The following is an 18,308-nucleotide window of genomic DNA, read 5'->3' as shown; positions in this document are numbered from 1 at the left end:
GTGTGGGTGGCAACCACTCGACGTGTCCCTTTCACGTCGATGTTTCTCTCTCTCTCTCTCCCTCCCACACTCTATCTGAACAAAAAATAGAAAAAATGTCCTCGGGAGAGGATAAAAAAAAAAACAAGGAGTCAGGGCCTGGGGAAAAGAAAGTAAGGGAATAGACAGTGTGGAGGGAAAAAGAAGCCCTAATATGTTGATGAGACAAGTTTTACTCATTCAATACTGCTCAGCCTTAACATTAATAAAGATCGAACATGCACCTTTGGCATTCTTATCTCCTCCTCTAAACATCAGAAATATTTTATTTGAGTGTAAGTATAAAAATGCATTTCACATGCATGTTTTTTACAGGTATACATTTTCAAAAATTGCATTCTACAGTAAAAAATAATTTACATATTCACCCATGCCTCTGTTAGACAGAAGGGATTATGTTTCTTTCAACTTTATCAAATTAAGATGTTAGCATTTATTTGAAGGCAGTATCTGTTTAAAATGCATAAGAAGGTATTTCCTTCCATTTAAAAATGAGAAATGAACTAAACAGATACAAATTGTGCTGACAGTGCATATTAAAACATAACAATACAAGGCTCCTGATCCCAGCCGTGCAAAAAAGGGCCCTGGGCAACACTTGAGCAGAACTGGTCCAAAGAAAATGCTTCCCAGTTGAGCCTACCTTCCATTTCTTAATAGAAAAAAGCAGAAAGGTCGGCCTCCACCACTGCCAGGTCATTTTAATTAAAGTATTTGTACACAGTAACTTTTCCAGTGGGAAAGAAGTTACCTGCAGGACAGTCAAGGATACACTTTGGGACCGCTCTCAATGAAGAAAGCAGAAAAGTGCAGAGTAATCCTACAAATCCATGAACTGTAATGAAGAGTTCCTTGATTCCCTGCAGGATTCTGCAAATCCTTCACTGCAGGCCCTGCAGAGAAATTGTACTTTTCAGCTGTCTCTATTGAATGTGTAATGGAGTGATGATTTTATTCAAATCAAAAGATGAGTTATAAAAACTTGGTTAAACCAACTATACCTGATTATATAAGTTAATTCCTTTATAGAGAGTAGTCATTTACATTTTTTTTTTTTTTTTTTTGGTCTTTTTTGATACTAGCTTATTGTCATATAAAGAAAACCAAAAAAGCATGATTTTTAACTTGAAGAAATTGGGATCATATTAAAGATACACAGAAATGAAGCCTGCTAAGTAACTGGCAGAAGTAATCAAATTCAGGATCCTAGCAAAATGTAACTGCAAAACTGAGATCCTTCCTGATTTCTAAGCATGTCTCATAGAACTCTTTATGTTTATGTTCCATCATTTTCAATTCTAAGGGTGAACAGGAAAAAAGATAAGGACAAAGCAAGGATAAATATGTGAAATATGATATAGCAGATAAAGTACTAGACTAAAATTTAGGAAAACCAAATACTATTCCTAACTCGGTCCCCCTCTGTGGACTGAGACAAATTTTATCTATCTATATGTAAATATATATATATATATATATATATATATATATATATATATATATGTTAAGATCCTTTCCCAATATAAACCTATATAATCTCATAACTCCTAACACTACATACTTATGACCCCAAAGCTTACTGCCTGGGAAATTTTAAATTCAGACTATTTCAGGGTTTTAAAAAAAAGCCCTAAGCAATCTCAGAGACTACCTTTACTCATATAAATAACAGAACTCCAGAACAAATGTTTATCTTACAAAAAAATTACATTAGGAAGATTTCCACATTATAATGAACCTAATGTGATTTACAGGCAATTTTCCTATGTCTTATGTTTTTATGAATTATCTAACAAAAATAAAATACATTTTTGATCTATGATTGGAAATCCATATAAGCAGAGGGCTGACTTAAGTTATACATGGATTTTTGACCACAGGAGTATTCGGTGCCCCTAACTCCCACATTGTTCAAGGGTCAACTGTATCAACATTCCAGAAAGTTGGTGATTATCCAATTCTGTGATTATCTCATTCCCAGAGCAAATACATGACAATAATTTGGAAAGTTAGACCACAAAAACAACTGTGTTTCTTTTGTCTTATGAAAAGTAAAATTGATTTTCATTTTAAAGGATTTCCTTACAGTTTCAGTCTTTAAGTATATGCCTGTCTTTTCTTTATTATTTTCTTAAAAAAAAAAAAAAAGAGATATTAGATATTTCTTTTAAACTTTCTTTCTTCCACAAATACATTTTAAAGTACATACCTCCAAGTGATACCAAAGGTTGGTCTAGGAGAAGGATATGGCCATATATCCAACGCAGGTTTAGCATTATAATTAAAATAAGGAACTTCTCGGATTCCTCCTTTTCTGGCCAACTTTTTTAAGTCATCATTAGGCAAGACAAATATGCTCTTCTTGCTGCTCTTGGTGATAAACTTTCTATAGGATGGTAGAGCTGTACCTGATCGAGTCTTCTTGGGTCTTGAAAATTTCATGAGTTTCACTTTGTCCCTTGTGGAATATTCTTTGCTCACAGTCATAGATGTTACCAGAGTGCCTCCTGCAGTGGTCAGTGAGTCAGTCACTGTTGTGGTGACCACAGTTTTGCTCTGCTCCTTCACAGAGATGACGTCCACATTGCTGCCTGTGGAGGGTGTGGAGAGCTTTGTCACTGTTGTAGTAGTCGTGACAGTGGATTTGGCACAATTTTCTGTGGAAGACACCACAGTCTGCTTATCACCTTGTGCTACTCTGATTACGGTTTTTGACTCCGTGGCTACTGTGGATGTCATGGTGGTGACTTCTGTGATGACTGTTTTTCTTTTACAGTCTCCATTGACATTTTCATCTTTGTTGGTAGGCAGACAATTTTCATCAATAAAATCATTACTGAGGTTAGATTCCTCTCCAGAAGTAAAAGGTGATGGAGAAACTTTCTTAATTTCTGAGGTTTCAATTTCCATATCTTCTACCTGACCCACTGAACTGCTTTCTGGACAACATGGTGGAGGTGTGGTCATTTGTGCTCTGTCAGACTCTTTGGTTAATGGCAGGGTCTCTAGGCCATCTTGGTAGTCACCTTCAGCATCTAAAGATCTCAGTGAGCATGATTTTGTTTCCAGGTTGTTTTTTTCATTAAAATCATCCATGATGACATCACCATTCATGAATGACTTTACAGCAGACTCTTTAACAGTCAAAGACTTAATATCATTTTCAGGAATTATTTTATTTATATTATTAACCTTTGATTCAACATCACTTACTACTTTATCCTCAGAGATGTCTTTCAAGCATTCACCTTTCAAATATACTTTAGGTTTATTATCTTTTCCATTTATTTGAAAGGTACTTCCTTTCTGTCCTTTCTTTTCAGACTCTCCATTTTCAGTATTCTTTTTGTCAGTGCTACTTTTTACATTTATTTGATCAATACATTTATTAACTGGTCTCTCCTCTAATTTCTGTTCTTGACTTGGTTTTTTACCATTTGCTTCAGTTATCTTACTCTGAAGTCTGTCATCACATTTTCCAGAGGACTTATCTGAAGCAAACTCACATTTCAGTGGTTCCAAGATTTCAATACCTTGTTCTTGAGTTATGAACTGCTCAGAAATACTGTCATTGCTATTCTGAACAATCATATCTTCTTCACTGCTGTCTTGAATAGACATAGTATCAGAACTATTTTCCAAAGTGCTATTATATTCAAAGTCACATCTCAGTTTTCCTTCCAAGTCCATTGCTTTTGACAGAGATGAGATATCTCTATCATCAGTACTTTTAGATACTGATGGAAATAAAGGGCTCTGGGAAGGAGAAACAATGTTGTCATTATCCTCCTGTGCGAGCTGTTTTTTGTTCTTAGAGATCAAAGTACCAATTGCATTGGCACTGGCTAGTTTAGAGTCATCAATGAGAAAATCACTTCCTTTTGTTTTAATCTTACCAGGTTGCAAGGCTTTACTGGTTGGTTCTGACAGACTCTCATCTATGTCATTTCCAAAAGAATTTTGTTTCTGACAATTTGTTTCTGGGCTCTGAATAGAGTCATCATCTACCATTTGATCTTTTGGATAAAGTTTACTTGTGGTATGATCAGAATCAATGATTCCCAGAACAGAGGAATCACTTTGTGAACATCCCTGAATAAAGTCTTCAGATTTATCGTTACTTGCATTAGGACTTTGTTCTTGTTTAAGCAAGTCACTTTGACACCCGTCTTTTGCTTTAGTTGTTACTGGTGACTCAGACAGACTTTTCAAAGAACTTGTAGAAGTCTTTCCTGTAGCCTTAATTCCACCCTCCAACTTCATTTTTTCGAGCCGTTGTTTTTCCTCCAGTGTAAACTGTTTAATTCTTCTTTCAAGAAGTCCATCTAGTTTAGATGACTTAATTTTCTTTTTATAACTAGTCCGTAGGTGAAAACCCTCACTGACATTGACAACATCTACTTGAGACCTTTCCTGACAATTTATATGTGACTCTGTTTTCACATCATCATCTATTTCCATTGGTTCTTCCTTAAAGGATTTATCAGGGTCAGAATCTAAAACTTCTTTTATATCTGTGAAACAAAGACATTTGTATAAGTGATATTTTCACTCTGAAATGTGGAATTCATGATATTTTTATCTTAAAAACTACCAATTTTCACTCAAAAACAAATACAAATATCTGTATGATTCAGAGTTCTAAATATTTGATTAAGTTAAAAAGACCAGACTAAATGCTATAAAAGGCTAAAAAAAATCAATATATTCCAAATATCTAAATATTCAGATTCTTAGTATCTAAAAATGATGGAATACTACAACGTAAAATTACTTAGTATATGATAGCTATCGCATACACCAGTACCTTCACATAAGATTCAGCATAGACTATGTTATAGTTATAAAATAGCTTAAGGCTCATGCATTATTTGATTTAAAAAAAATGACTTCTCACAAAACATAATATAAGCTTCTCAAAATGTTGAATGTTGAGTTATCTAATGACCAAGCAATTCCAAACATCCACATAAGAACTTATATACAAATGCTCATATCAGCATTATTCACAATAGCCAAAAAGTAGAAAAGACCCAAATGTACAGTAACTGATGAATAAACAAAATGTGGCATAGCCATATAATCAAGTATTATTCAAAATATTTTTTAAATGAAAGAATACTGATACATGCTACAACATGGATGAACCTTGAAAACATTGTGCTAAGTGAAAGAAGCCAGTCACAAATACCACATATTACATGATTCCATGCACATGGAACGTAAAGATAGGCAAATTCATAGAGACAGAAAGTAAATTTCTAAGCTGGGGAGTGGGACTTAGGGAGGACTGGGAATGCTAATGAATATGAGTTTCTTTTGGAATCATGACAATGTTCTAAAATTGATTGTGGTGATGGCTGAACAAGTGAAATACTAAAAACTACTGAACTGTACACTTTAAATAAGTGAATTACAAGGCATAAGGATTATGTTTCAATAAAGCTATTATAAAAAAGATAATGCAGTACCTTTCCTGCTATGTGAACTAGATCCAGTGCATTCTTATCACCCCCAGGGTGCCCTTGACACTTGACTCTCCTTACCTTGGTCCTTCTTCTCAGTAATCTTTGAAATATCCATTTCAATTTGGTCTGCTCCTTTTGCTGCATCTGAATCTTTTACCTCATCTTTCTCAGAATCAGGGTCTGCTTTAATTTTTTTTGGACTTCTTGGGCTTTTCCTTCTATCTGATTCATCCATATTTTCATCCATACTAGTTTTGGCTAAAAAAAAAAAACAAGTATATAGTAACTCCAGATATTTCAAGTATTAGCAACTTAATATATGTAATTAAGTGGAAATTATCAAATACTTTCCAGCAATATATACTTCATTATTATTATTATTATTTATTTATTTTTTCTAAAAGGTTGACCCAGACAAAACTAAAAGAGCTCATCACCACCAAACCAGTATTATAGAAATGTTGAAGGGTCTTCTTTAAGAAGAAGAGAGAAGCCCTGGCCGGTTTGGCTCAGCGGTTAGAACATCGGTCCATGGACCAATGAGTTGCAGGTTCGTCCCTGGCCCTGGCTGGGGTTGTATGGGAGGCAGCCACTTGATATGTCCCTTTCACATTGATGTTTCTCTCTCTCTCTCTCTCTCTCTCTCTCCCTCACTCCCTCCCTCCCTCTCCCTCCCATTCTATCTGAACAAAGGTGGAAAAAAAATTCTTGGGTGAGGATTTAAAAAGAAAAAGAGAGAAGCCCTGGCCGATTTGAGTCAGTGGTTAGAGTGTCAGCTGTCAAACCAGAGAGTCAATGGGTTCAATCCCTGGTTGGGGTCTTGTAAGAGGCAATCAATTAATGTGTCTTTCTCACATTAATGTTTCTCTCTCTCTCTCTCTCTCCCCCCCTCCCTCCCTCATACCTTCCTACTGTATTAAAAAAAAAAAAAATTCAATAGAAAAATATCGTCAGCTAAGGATTAATAAAAAAGAGGGTAAAAAAAGATAACAAATATGCACAATAACATGGTAATAAATACATATCTATCAGTAACTGAATCTAAAAATCAAAATAAAGCTGCCATTTGACCCAGTGATCCCACTTCTAGGAATATATCCTAAGAAGCCTGAAACACCAATCAGAAAGAATATATGTATCTGAATGTTCATAGCAGCATTATTTACAATAGCTAAGATCTAAAAACTGCCCAAGTGTTCATCAATAGATGACTGGATAAAATAACTGGTACATATACACAATGGATACAGCAGTAAGAAAGATCTCTTATCCTTTGAGACAACATGAAGAGACCTGGAGAATATTATCCTAAGCAAAACAAGCCAAGTAGAGAAAGAAAAATATCACATGATTTAATTTATTTGTGGAATATAATGAACAAAACAAATTGATAAACAAAATAGACCCAGAGACACAGGTAGGGTGCAGACTGACAATCCTGAGAAGAGGGGGATGGGAGTGGGAGGGAAGAGATAAACCAAAGAACTTATATGCATATATGCATAACCAATGGACTTAGACAACAAAGCTGGGGACAGGGTGGGGGGTACTGAGAGGAGGGTGTCAATGGAGAAAAAAGAAGAAACATCTGTAACAAAAATAAATTCATAAAAATAATTTTAAAATGCCCTGGCCTGTCTGGCTCAGCAGTTAGAGCATTGGCCAGCGGACCAGAGAGGCCCGGGTTCGGTTCCCGCTAAGGGCACGTACCTCGGTTGCAGTTTGTCCCCAGCCCGGTTGGGGTTGTGTGGGTGGCGGCCAGTCAATGTGTCTCTCTCACAATGATGTTTCTCTCTCTCTCTTTCCCCTATCTCCCTCCCACTCTATCTGAAGATAAATGCAAGAATGTCCTCGGGTGAAAGGAAAAAAAAAAAAAAAGGGCAGAGGAACTAAATAGACACCTCTCCAAACAGGACATACAAATGGGCAAGAGACAATATGAAAAAATGCTCAACATCACTAATCAGCAGAGATGTAAATTAAAACAACAATGAGGTCGGCCTGCGGTCTGGAGAGACCCGGGTTCGGTTCCCGCTAAGGGCACGTACTTCGGTTGCAGTTTGTCCCCGGCCCTGGTTGGTCGTGCGGGTGGCAGCCACTCGATGTGTCCCTTCACGTCGATGTTTCTCTCTCCCTTCCTCTCTCTCCCTCCCACTCTATCTGTACAAAAAATGGAAAAATATCCTCGGGTGAGGATAAAAAAATAAAATTAAAAAAAAATAAAACAACAATGAGGTATCACCTCACACCTGTCAGAATGGTCGCCATCAACAAATCATCAAACAAGTGTTGGCGCGGGTGTGGAGAAAAGGGGACTCTAGTACACTGCTGGTGGGAATGCAGACTGGTGCAGCCACTATGGAAAACAATATGGTGTTACCTCGAAAAATTAAAAATTGAATTGCCATTTGACCCAGTGATCTCCCTTCTAGGAATATACTCTAAGAAGCCTGAAACACCAATCAGAAAGAATATATCTACCCCCGTGTTCATAGCAGCACTATTTACAATTGTTAAGATCTGGAAATAGCCCAAGTATCCATCAGTAGACGAATGGATAAAAAAGCTGTGGTACATATACACAATGGAGTACTATGCAGCTATAAGAAAGAAAGATCTGTTATCCTTTGAGACGACATGGAGGGACCTGGAAAGTATTATCTAAGCAAAACAAGCTAAGCAGAAAAAGGCAAATACCACATGATGTCACTTATTTGTGAAATATAATGAACATAACAGTCTGAGGAATGGGGTAATCCCAGAGATGTGGAAGTGGGGTAAAGACTGACAATCCCCAGAAGAGGGGGTTGGGGGGAGAGATAAACCACAGAACTTATATGCATGTATGCATGAACAATGGACATGGACAACAAAGCTGGGGACAGGGCGGGGAGGGAGGGGGAGGGAAAAAAGAAACATCTGCAACAAAAATAAATAAATTAAATAAAAAAGAAAGAAAGAAAGAGAGGAAGGGAGGGAAGGAGGGAGGAAGGAAGATCGGTTGTTACAGAATAGTCACGGGGATATAAAGTACAGCATAGGAAATACAGTCAATACTACTGTAATAACTATGTATGGTGTCAGATGGGTGTGAGATTTATTGAGATAATCATTTAGTGAGTTATGTAATGTCTAATATACCTGAAACTAATATAATAATGTATGTGTCAAATGTAATTGAAAAATAAAAATGAGCCCTGGCCGGTTTGGCTCAGCGGTCAGAGCGTCAACCTGCGGTCCTGAGAGACCCAGGTTCGGTTCCCGCTAGGAGCGCGTACCTCGGTTGCAGTTTGTCCCCGGCCCTGGTCGGTCGTGCGGGTGGCAGCCACTCGATGTGTCCCTTCACACTGATGTTTCTCTCTCTCTCTCCGTTCCTCTCTCTCCCTCCCGCTCTATCTGAACAAAAAATGGAAAAGTGTCCTCTGGTGAGGATTAAAAAAAAAAAAAGAAAGAAAAGAAAAAGAAAAATGAGCCCTGGCCGGTTTGGCTCAGCGGTTAGAGCGTCAGCCTGCAGTCCACAGAGACCCGGGTTCGGTTCCCGCTAAGGGCATGTACCTTGGCTGCAGTTTGTCCCCGGTCCTGGTTGGGTCGTGTGGGTGGCGGCCACTCGATGTGTCCCTTTCACATCGATGTTTCTCTCTCTTCCTCTCTCTCCTTCCCGCTCTGAGTTAAAAAAATGGAAAAATGTCCTCGGGTGAGGATAAAAAAATAAAAATAAAAAATAAATAAAAATGATTTAAAAATGGAAGAAAAAAATAAAAAGAACAAAAAGTAACCAAATTAAGATTTCAGATACTCTAGGGAGGTATTTAGGAAAGAGAGTGTGATGGTCTGAGGTACTATCATATTCAGTGTCTTTATCTGAACATGTGCAGTCTGTGAAAAGCCTACGAGTCAGTTTCTGTGTTTATCATCCTTCAACAAAATGTTGTGTTTTTTTTTAAAAGGTGAAGATCCTGTATATACTTTTGATAAGTTCAGGTGACCAAAAGCATGAAATGAATGACTGCATTTTTTTTGTTGTTAATCCTCACCTGAGAATATTTATCCACTGATTTTTTTATATAGAGTAGAAGGGAGGAAGAGAGAGACACACACATCGATGTGATAAAGACTTCGATTGGTTGCCTCCCCAACAATTCAGGGGCCAGGGATCAAACCTGAAACCCCGACTCTCTAATGGCTGAGCCAAACCAGCCAAGGGCAGAATGACTGCTATTTATATGTGGCTTAGAAGCCTTCACATATGAAACTACTTCATCCTGTTCATTGACTTTAGAAAGTCTGCATGAATGATTTCTCACATTCATTACAGAACCATATTCAAACTGGATAAATTTTCTGATACCCTAAGCAAAAATAAATAAATAAATACATACACAAACTTTCGTAATCGATTTAAGTGGATTTTCTGGATAACCTTGAAGTTTATCATTGGACTCCAAGTGAAGAATACTTAAATTTGTATCACAGAATAAAGGAGAAATATCCTAATGCAATGTGTGGCCTTGTTTGGACCTATTTACTGCCAAAAGTAAAAAGGCATCTTTGAGACAACTGGGACACAGAGAATATGAGCTGAGAATCAGATGATTAATAGGTTAACTATTGTTAATTTGTTGAATGTGATAATGGCATGATGGCTATAAAAAAAATGTCCATTTTAGTTAGAGATACATACTAAACTACTTTTGGTAAGTAACATAATTTTTAGAATTTGCTGTAAAGACAGAGATAAAAACAACAGGAAAAAAGGGGACAGTGAGCCCGGCTGGTGTGGCTCAGTGGTTGCAAGTTGACCCATGCACCAAGAAGTCACCAGTTCAAATCCTGGTCAGGGCACATGCCCAGGTAGTGGGCCAAATCCCCAGTGGGGGGCACATGCCTGGGTTTCAAGCTTGATTCCTAATAGAATACGTGCAGGAGGCAGCTGACCTATGTTACACTCTCATATTGATGATTTTCTCTCTCTCTCCCTTCTTCTCTCTAAAATCAATAAAAACATTTTTTAAAAGTTCTATTATCTTTAACTTAAATCCTAGATATCAAAATCCTTTGAATATAGGTAATCTCAAAACATATAAAGTTTATAATAAACTATATTAGTAATTTTGAACATTATATTAAAATTTCAGAAGTGTTATCTAAAATATGGTCCATATACTATAAATCTATAAAAAATAATATAAATCAGAAACAATTATGCAGGAAAAAATAACTTCAATTACTTACTTCCTTCTAACGACTTTCTGTAATTCACATTAGTATTGCCGGGCAATTTAGGAACAAACCTATAAACATGAGTTTTACTAATCCAACTCCAACCACCATATCCTGTTACTCTGTATTCCTCTCCTTTTTGTTTCCAAACCTGAAGTAAATAAAAACATTCTGGTTAAACAGTAATGAGAATGCTTATAAAGCACGTGTGATTTTCTACATTTTTAGCAAACAAAATCAATAAGCAAATTAATTAAATTAGTCAATCAATTCATTTTCACCGATAACATCAAAGTTTATGGGGAAAAAACATAATTTTCTTTCTGATATAAAAAATGTAACACAGCCCTGGCCAGTTTGGCTCAGTGTTTGGAGCGTCGGTCTGCAGACCAGAGAGTCCCGGGTTCGGTTTCCGCAAGGAGCACATAACCAAAAAAAAAAAAGTAAAAAAAAAAAAAAAATGTAACACAATTTCAGTTTTATGACAATTTCAACAAATTGGTCTAATAACCCACCTATATTCTACTAAGATAAACCTATGCTTATAAAATTGCCAGAAAGATTATTTCATTCCAATTTATTAAAAGATTGTGTCAAAAGTAGAACAAATTATTAAGTACTCAAAGTTGCAGAATAAAGTCTTAGAGATGGCTAACACTATTTTAAAAGATTATAAGTAAAATTACCTGATGTTTAACTGGAAATGTATATTTTACCCACGTAGCTTGTTGCATTGTTTCTTCCTCTTCTTGTTTCTTCTCCTTTTTTTTGACTTTCTCTTTTTCTTCTCTTTCAATTGATGTCATCCTGTGTAACCTAAAAATATAAGAATACAAAGACAGAATTAGATATAACTTTGAAAAATAAACAAACAATATAAAAACAAAGTGCTGAAAATTAGGAAGACAAAAAGAATGGTTAGATGTAATCCCAACCGAGACAATCCCAACTCAGAAAAATAAGCAGATGCACAATTCCATAATAGGAAAAATCAAATAGTACAGAAAGGCAAAAAAAAACAAAACATGCTATGCTCCCCATAAGAAATACTCATTTATGCCTTATTCTTGAAATATTTCATGCATACACCATTATATTTACATAAAAGGGGTATTATATTACAAACACAACTACCCAGTTTTTAATCAATGAATTATACTAGGAGATCTCTCCTTACCAGCAGATACAGATCTTTTAAATAATTAATATACCACTGCATGGATATATTATAATTCATTAAATCAGTTCCCTATTAAAAGGAATACTTTCTTTCTTTCCCCCAAAATAAGACCCACAAATCCAAAAACTTATATTTTGTCAACCACTATTTCTGATTCTATTTAGCACTGGAGATTTTAAAGCCTTCACATGTTCCACTTGCGTAGAATTCAGACTTCCTACAGAGAAAGGGGCCCACCTGTCTCCTGCTTTGGGGCGAGGAGAAGGTCTGCAAAGGGACCGCACAGATTAGGCATCATCATTAGGTATACAACATAAGCCACACTTTTTTTCAGGTCAGAAAACAGGTATCACTGCACCCAGCAGTAAGGGGTGGGGTAGGCCTGTGGTGAAGCACTACATTAAGGTGTTTTAGACTATATGTTTATGAATGGGACTATTTCCCATAATCAGGGACATTAACCAAGACCTAAAGAGAGAGAAGTTACTGTCTTTCTGAGAGCTCCAGTGGTAGAATTGCTTTTTATCATGCTCTACCCAGCTGTAGCCAATATCGCAAGCATAGCTACGTGGAAAGAATAAAGAGATCTTTTGTCAACTGGGGGGAGAGGGAGGTACTAATTCTTTTTATCTCTATCCCTTCACCAAAAACTCTATCTATCTACCTACCTACCTACCTACCTACCTACCTAATCTCCTCTTTCAAGAGTTTTATAACTCTGTGACTATAGGACCCCAGAATCCAGCCTCCCCTGGGCTGACAGAACTCATGCTAATTGACTGCACACAACTAGTGAAGTAAACATCCATCCTTCTCTCACAGTTGATGGGAGGAGAGGAAAGGGAATGGTTTCTCACCAGGAACTAACTCAATGACTCAAATACCATAGATATGCTACCAGTCTTGGAACCAGGAAGTGGGGCAAGATCTGTAGGCAGAGCATGGTGGATAACCTGACAACCTCCAGAGTAAGGAGGGAGTGCTTGTGAACTATGTATATAGTATCTCCCAAAACAGTTTATGTGGGTTCAGCTTTAAAAACCTCTGCAAGGTCAGATCCAGCACAGTAACTGTCCATGTTCACCAACAGAGAGGCCAGGGAGAGCGCACTATGTGAGGAGAACAGAAGTGCAGTGACACTCTAGTGTCATGGCTCATGGCTGAGCTGCATGCTCAGCTTGTGCTCTTAGTGCTCACACAGGAAACAGGTCCATCTTCATCACCAAAGCTTAACTTTGCTGGGAAAGCCAGGCCTGTGAGGTGGTATTGCAGCTAATCTGTGATGTTACCTAACCCAGAATAAATTCTATTGTTCTCACTACCACCAAAACAATCCTTATGAGAAAAGGCAGCAACAAAAGAGCTCCAAAGTTCAATGTCTCTTGGCTGGGCAGACAGCTAGGCTACTAGCCCGGAGGCCCCAGGAAGAAAGCTCCATCAAGCCGGACTGTGCAACCCCCACCTGCTGCTCCACACTTGTGGGCACACTGGTGGTAGGTGTTCCGTTCCTTCCACATCTCTGCGGTTCAACTAAGAGCTGGGCCAGGAGTATGGATTGAATTCAACTCCACTCACGATCTCCACGTGGTACCGGGGTTTTGTTGTGTGTTTGCTATTACAAACAAAGCTACGATAAACAATGTTTTCTGTCGTTCTTGGTCAACTTGGGGAGTATCCTCCAATGTTCCCCAGTGCTGTGATGGCTAAGTCCAAAGGTTCATGCACTTAAAATGCTGACAGTGCACAACTGCTCTTCACAACTGCACGCTTTACACTGCCATCTAGTATAAAGCCACCCTGCTTCCCCACATCTTCACTCAAGTTAGTACCAAACTTCTAAATTATTAGCCCAATTGAGATAAGAAATACTATCCCATTGTTTTTACAATTCTTTAATTATGAGAGAAGTAACCTTTTTTTAAATTTCTACTGGCCTTTCGTATTTATTTTTCTGCAAAATGCCTGTTCAAATCCTTTGTCTGGTCTGTACTGGACTATTAATCCTTTTCATTTATAAAAAGGTCTTTGTCAATTAAGGAAATTTTCCATTTGTAGTGCAAATATTTTTCCTCAGTTTGTCATCTGTCTTTAGAGTTTGATTACATTATTATTTTCCACTCAGAATCTTAAATACATATATCCACTTTTTTCCTCTATGGCATCTGGGTTTTATATCTGTTTAAAAAGAAAGTATCACAACAAAAACATAAATTAATTCATGGTTTCTTACTGAAGTTTTGTTTTTATTGTTAAGAATTTTTTTTTTTAAATCTTCATTTTTCTGAATGATTTTGCTGAAGCAGAGACCTAGTTGATATTTTATTCAAACATGCCCTGCCCTCTTTCCGTCTCTGGCATGTGATGCTATCATAGACAAATCCCACATGTGTCTAGGTCTATTTCTGGATTTTCTGTTCAATTCCACTGTTCTGCTTCCTCTGCAGTACAAATTATTTTGATTACTGAAGCTTCAAAATATGTTCTAATACCAATCCCTTTTTTTGTAATGCCTACTTCCCTTTTCCTGCACAATGATTTTTCTAGATGAAATACCAGTATCATTTTGGTCAAGCTTCCCTGCCCAGAGAGAAAATCCTATTTGCAATGCAAATATTAATTGTAATAGATTAATAAATAATATATAGTATCTCTGGAAAATGCAATATATACATCTAAGCATATATCTTTTTATTTATTCAAATTATCCTTTTATATATTTAGTAAAATTTTAATAATTTCTTTACTTGATCCTGAATATTTCTTGTTAAATTTATTCCTAGCTGAGCCCTGCCCGATTTGGCTCTGAAGCTGGGAGCAATGGCTGGAGGACCAAGGAGTCTCAAGTTCAATTCCAGTCAAGGTCACATACCTTGGTTGTGATTCAATCCTCAGCCCTGGTCTGGGTTGTGCTGGAGGTAACCAATCAATGTCTCTGTCTCTCTGTCTCTCTCTCTGTCTTCTTCCCTCTCCCTCCCCCTCTAACTGAACATAAACAGAAAAATATCCTCGGGTGAGAATTTAAAAAAAGAAAATTTATTCTCAGTTGAGGTTTTTGTTGTTGTTGTTCAGATCTTTTCTTTATGATTTTTAAAAATATGTAAAATGTAACCAGATTAAGAACCAGAACTTTATCAATAACCAATACATCTGAAGCTAGTGTGTCCTACCCCCAGGTAGTCATTATCCTGACTTTTCTGTTATTCCCTTGCTTCTTATTGTTTTACCACCCATATATGTATCCCAAATAGTACAGAGTTTGGCTTTTGAAAATTCAGTACCAAGAATAAAACTAGCTACATGAGCAAAAGAGTAACAATGTTGCTATTAAAAAGTTACTGAGAAAAAAATAAATTTTGCTTTGGGTAACAGTTTACAGGTTTACAAGAGCCTCTTTTGGTGCAACCTAAGGGCAAGGTCATGAGCAAAGCCTGGAAGACACTGGGCTCACCATACTCAGAGGATCTGGCAGATTGTATGTAAATAGGCACTGCAAAGACAGGATCTGAAGAGGACTGCTCTACATTTCCTGTTTGTGAGCCTTCTGAGGATTCTGTGGTTGTACACTGTGGCAATTCTCTGTTCTCCCCCTTCTTGGCTACATTACCATTTATACAGCTGCAATAATGCTTTCACGGTTTTACTGGTGCTCTATTCTCGGTCCCCTTGCTCCTAGGGATTAATGCTTTAAAAAAATCCCTTCAGACATAGCTTTGGTCGAGTTCAGCAGGGAGAAAACTTAAATGGTTTGTATACATAAAACCTATTGTTCAGTATGGCAGCCACCTTACTTCATTTTCATACTGTTTCTGTTAGTTTTTCTAAGTATATAATTACTTCAACTGCATAATAATTGTGCCTATATCTGCCAATATATATTTTACTTCTCTTGACAAACTGCCTCGGCTAATACTTTTAAGAAATGTTAAAAGATAGCAATGATAGCTGGCATCTTTGTTTTGTACCACTGAGTGTAAATAAGAATGCTTGAAGAGTGTCAAAAAAAAGCATGATGGTTTGGTTTGAAATACATCTTCACCCCACTACCCTCAAAAGCCTATTCATCTATTCCTATTTACTAAGTTTTTTTAAAAAACAAATTAATAATAAACATATCTTGTTAATAAACGTATACCATCTTGGCATTTAATGAGATGATCAAAGTTTTCTTTCTTTGATGTCTTAAAATAGCATGGCATTAATAATCTCCTAAGAATGGACAAGTCTTCCATGCCTAGTGGAAGCCAATTTAGTTATGATTTCTTCTTCTTCTTCTTCTTCTTTTTTATTTATTTATTTTTGTTACGGATGTTTCTCCTTTTGATTTATTATTCTTTTAATTTATTCTTAAATATATTTTTCTTAGTGTTTTAAGATTTTTAAAAAAATTTGTCTCTTCTTTATTGCTTTTAGAGAGAGAGGAAGAGAAAGGGAGAGAGAGAGAGAAACATCAATGAGAAAGAACATCGACTGGCTGCCTCCTACATGTCCCCACAGAGGATCTGGCCCATAATTTGGGCATGTTCCCTGACTGGAAATGGAACCGGCAACTTCTTGGTGCATGGGTCAACTCTCAACCACTGATCTACACCAGCAGGGCAAGATTTCTTGAATGTACATCTATTTGGTATTAATTATTCATCATAGTAAATATTAATAAAGGAGACAGGGCTATACTTTTCTACTTATATATTCATTTATTTCTATTTATCAGAAATAATCTGCAAGATTTCCAGCTTTTTCTATTTTGTGAAAGAGTTTAAATAGAATTGTCTGGCCCTGGCCAGTTTGGCTCAGCAGTTAGAGCGTCGGCCTGCGGTCCGGAGAGACCCGGGTTCGGTTCCCGCTAAGGGCACGTACTTCGGTTGCAGTTTGTCCCCGGCCCTGGTTGGTCCTGCGGGTGGCAGCCACTCGATGTGTCCCTTCACGTCGATGTTTCTCTCTCTCTCTCTCCTTCCTCTCTCTCCCTCCCACTCTAGCTGTACAAAAAATGGAAAAATATCCTCGGGTGAGGATAAAAAAAAAATAAAAATAAAAAAATAAATAGAATTGTCTGTCTAACCGAAATCTGAATAATTTCATAAGTCATCTGGTCCTGCCGATCTCCAGTGACAGCCTTTAAACTGAACCAGAAATCCTTTTCCTAAGAAAACAGTGTAGCCTATGGCATACTCAGTCCAATGATTAAGATCAGTGGGGCTACACCTCCGCCAATCTTCTACCCAAAAGTAGGAGCCTCTTTCTCTGTGGATGCAGGAAGCCTGAATACTATATTAGTGGACCCCATAAGTCAAGTTTAAATCCCTAGTATCAGTGACAGAATCACAAATATCAGTTGGTATATCACATTTTACGTGTGTGTGTGTGTGTGTGTGTGTTTACATATTTTTTTTAATCCTCACCCGAGGACCTTTTTCCTTTTTTTTTTTTTAATTTTTTTTATCCTCACCCGAGGCTATTTTTCCATTTTTTGTACGGATAGAGTGGGAGGGAGAGAGAGGAAGGGAGAGAGAGAAACATCGATGTGAAGGGACACATCGAGTGGTTGCCACCCGCACGACCAACCAGGGCCGGGGACAAACTGCAACCGAGGTACGTGCCCTTAGCGGGAACCGAACCCGGGTCTCTCTGTACCGCAGGCCGACGCTCTAACCGCTGAGCCAAACCGGCCAGGGCTCCTTTTTTTTTTTTGTTCAGATAGAGGAGGAGGGAGAGAGAAAGGGAGAAACATCGACGTGAAAGGAACACATCGAGTGGCTGCCACCCCAACAACCCAACCAGGGCCGGGGACAAACTGCAACCGAAGTACGTGCCCTTAGCGGGAACAGAACCGGGATCTCTCTGGACCACAGGCCGACGCTCTAACCACTAAACCAAACCGGCCAGGGTTCATTTTATATTTTTGATATTATTTGTGCTTTCTCCTTTTTACCCTTCCTGATAATCTCATCAGAAGTTTGTACATTGTAACAGTATTTAAAGTATGTTTGTTTTCTATTTCATCAAATATATACTACTTTATATTCCTTAATATTTCCTTTCTTGGGTTGATGTCTTGAGATTTATGCCTACCTAATTAATTTGTAGTTTTTTTTTTTTTTCAATATAAATGTGGAAGGTTACCAATTTCCTCTGGGTACTCTTCTTTTTTTTTTTTTTAATTCTTTTTCTTTATTGATTTGAGAGAGAGAGAAGAAGGGAGAGGGAGAGATAGAAACACTGATGAGAGAACACATCGACTGCTGCCTCCTGCATGCCTCCCACTGGGGATCAGGCCCACTACCAGGGCATGTGCTCTGACGGGCAATTGAACCAGCGACCTCTTGGTGCGTGGGTTGACGCTCAACCACTGAGCTGTATCATTTAGCTCTTTTTCTTTTAACCTCACCCAAGGATATGTTTAT

General features: G+C 37.5%; 1 protein-coding gene across 14 annotated transcripts in view; it reads right to left on the bottom strand.

Moving 5' to 3' along the window:
- Window positions 1-18,308, bottom strand: part of BPTF (bromodomain PHD finger transcription factor) — a 149,651-nt gene that overhangs the window by 56,575 nt on the left and 74,768 nt on the right. For all 14 annotated transcript variants that reach the window (XM_036269415.1, XM_036269418.1, XM_036269408.1 and 11 more), the window contains 4 exons: window positions 11,414-11,543; window positions 10,740-10,878; window positions 5,586-5,765; window positions 2,249-4,553 (listed from right to left, as the gene is read on the bottom strand). In XM_036269415.1, coding sequence (XP_036125308.1) covers window positions 2,249-4,553; window positions 5,586-5,765; window positions 10,740-10,878; window positions 11,414-11,543 — 2,754 coding nt within the window. The remainder of the gene's footprint in view (window positions 1-2,248; window positions 4,554-5,585; window positions 5,766-10,739; window positions 10,879-11,413; window positions 11,544-18,308) is intronic.

Source organism: Molossus molossus, unplaced genomic scaffold (genome assembly GCF_014108415.1).
Source record: "Molossus molossus isolate mMolMol1 unplaced genomic scaffold, mMolMol1.p scaffold_m16_p_19, whole genome shotgun sequence".
Taxonomy (NCBI): Eukaryota; Metazoa; Chordata; class Mammalia; order Chiroptera; family Molossidae; genus Molossus; species Molossus molossus.
This window is presented reverse-complemented; position numbering and strand designations above follow the sequence as displayed.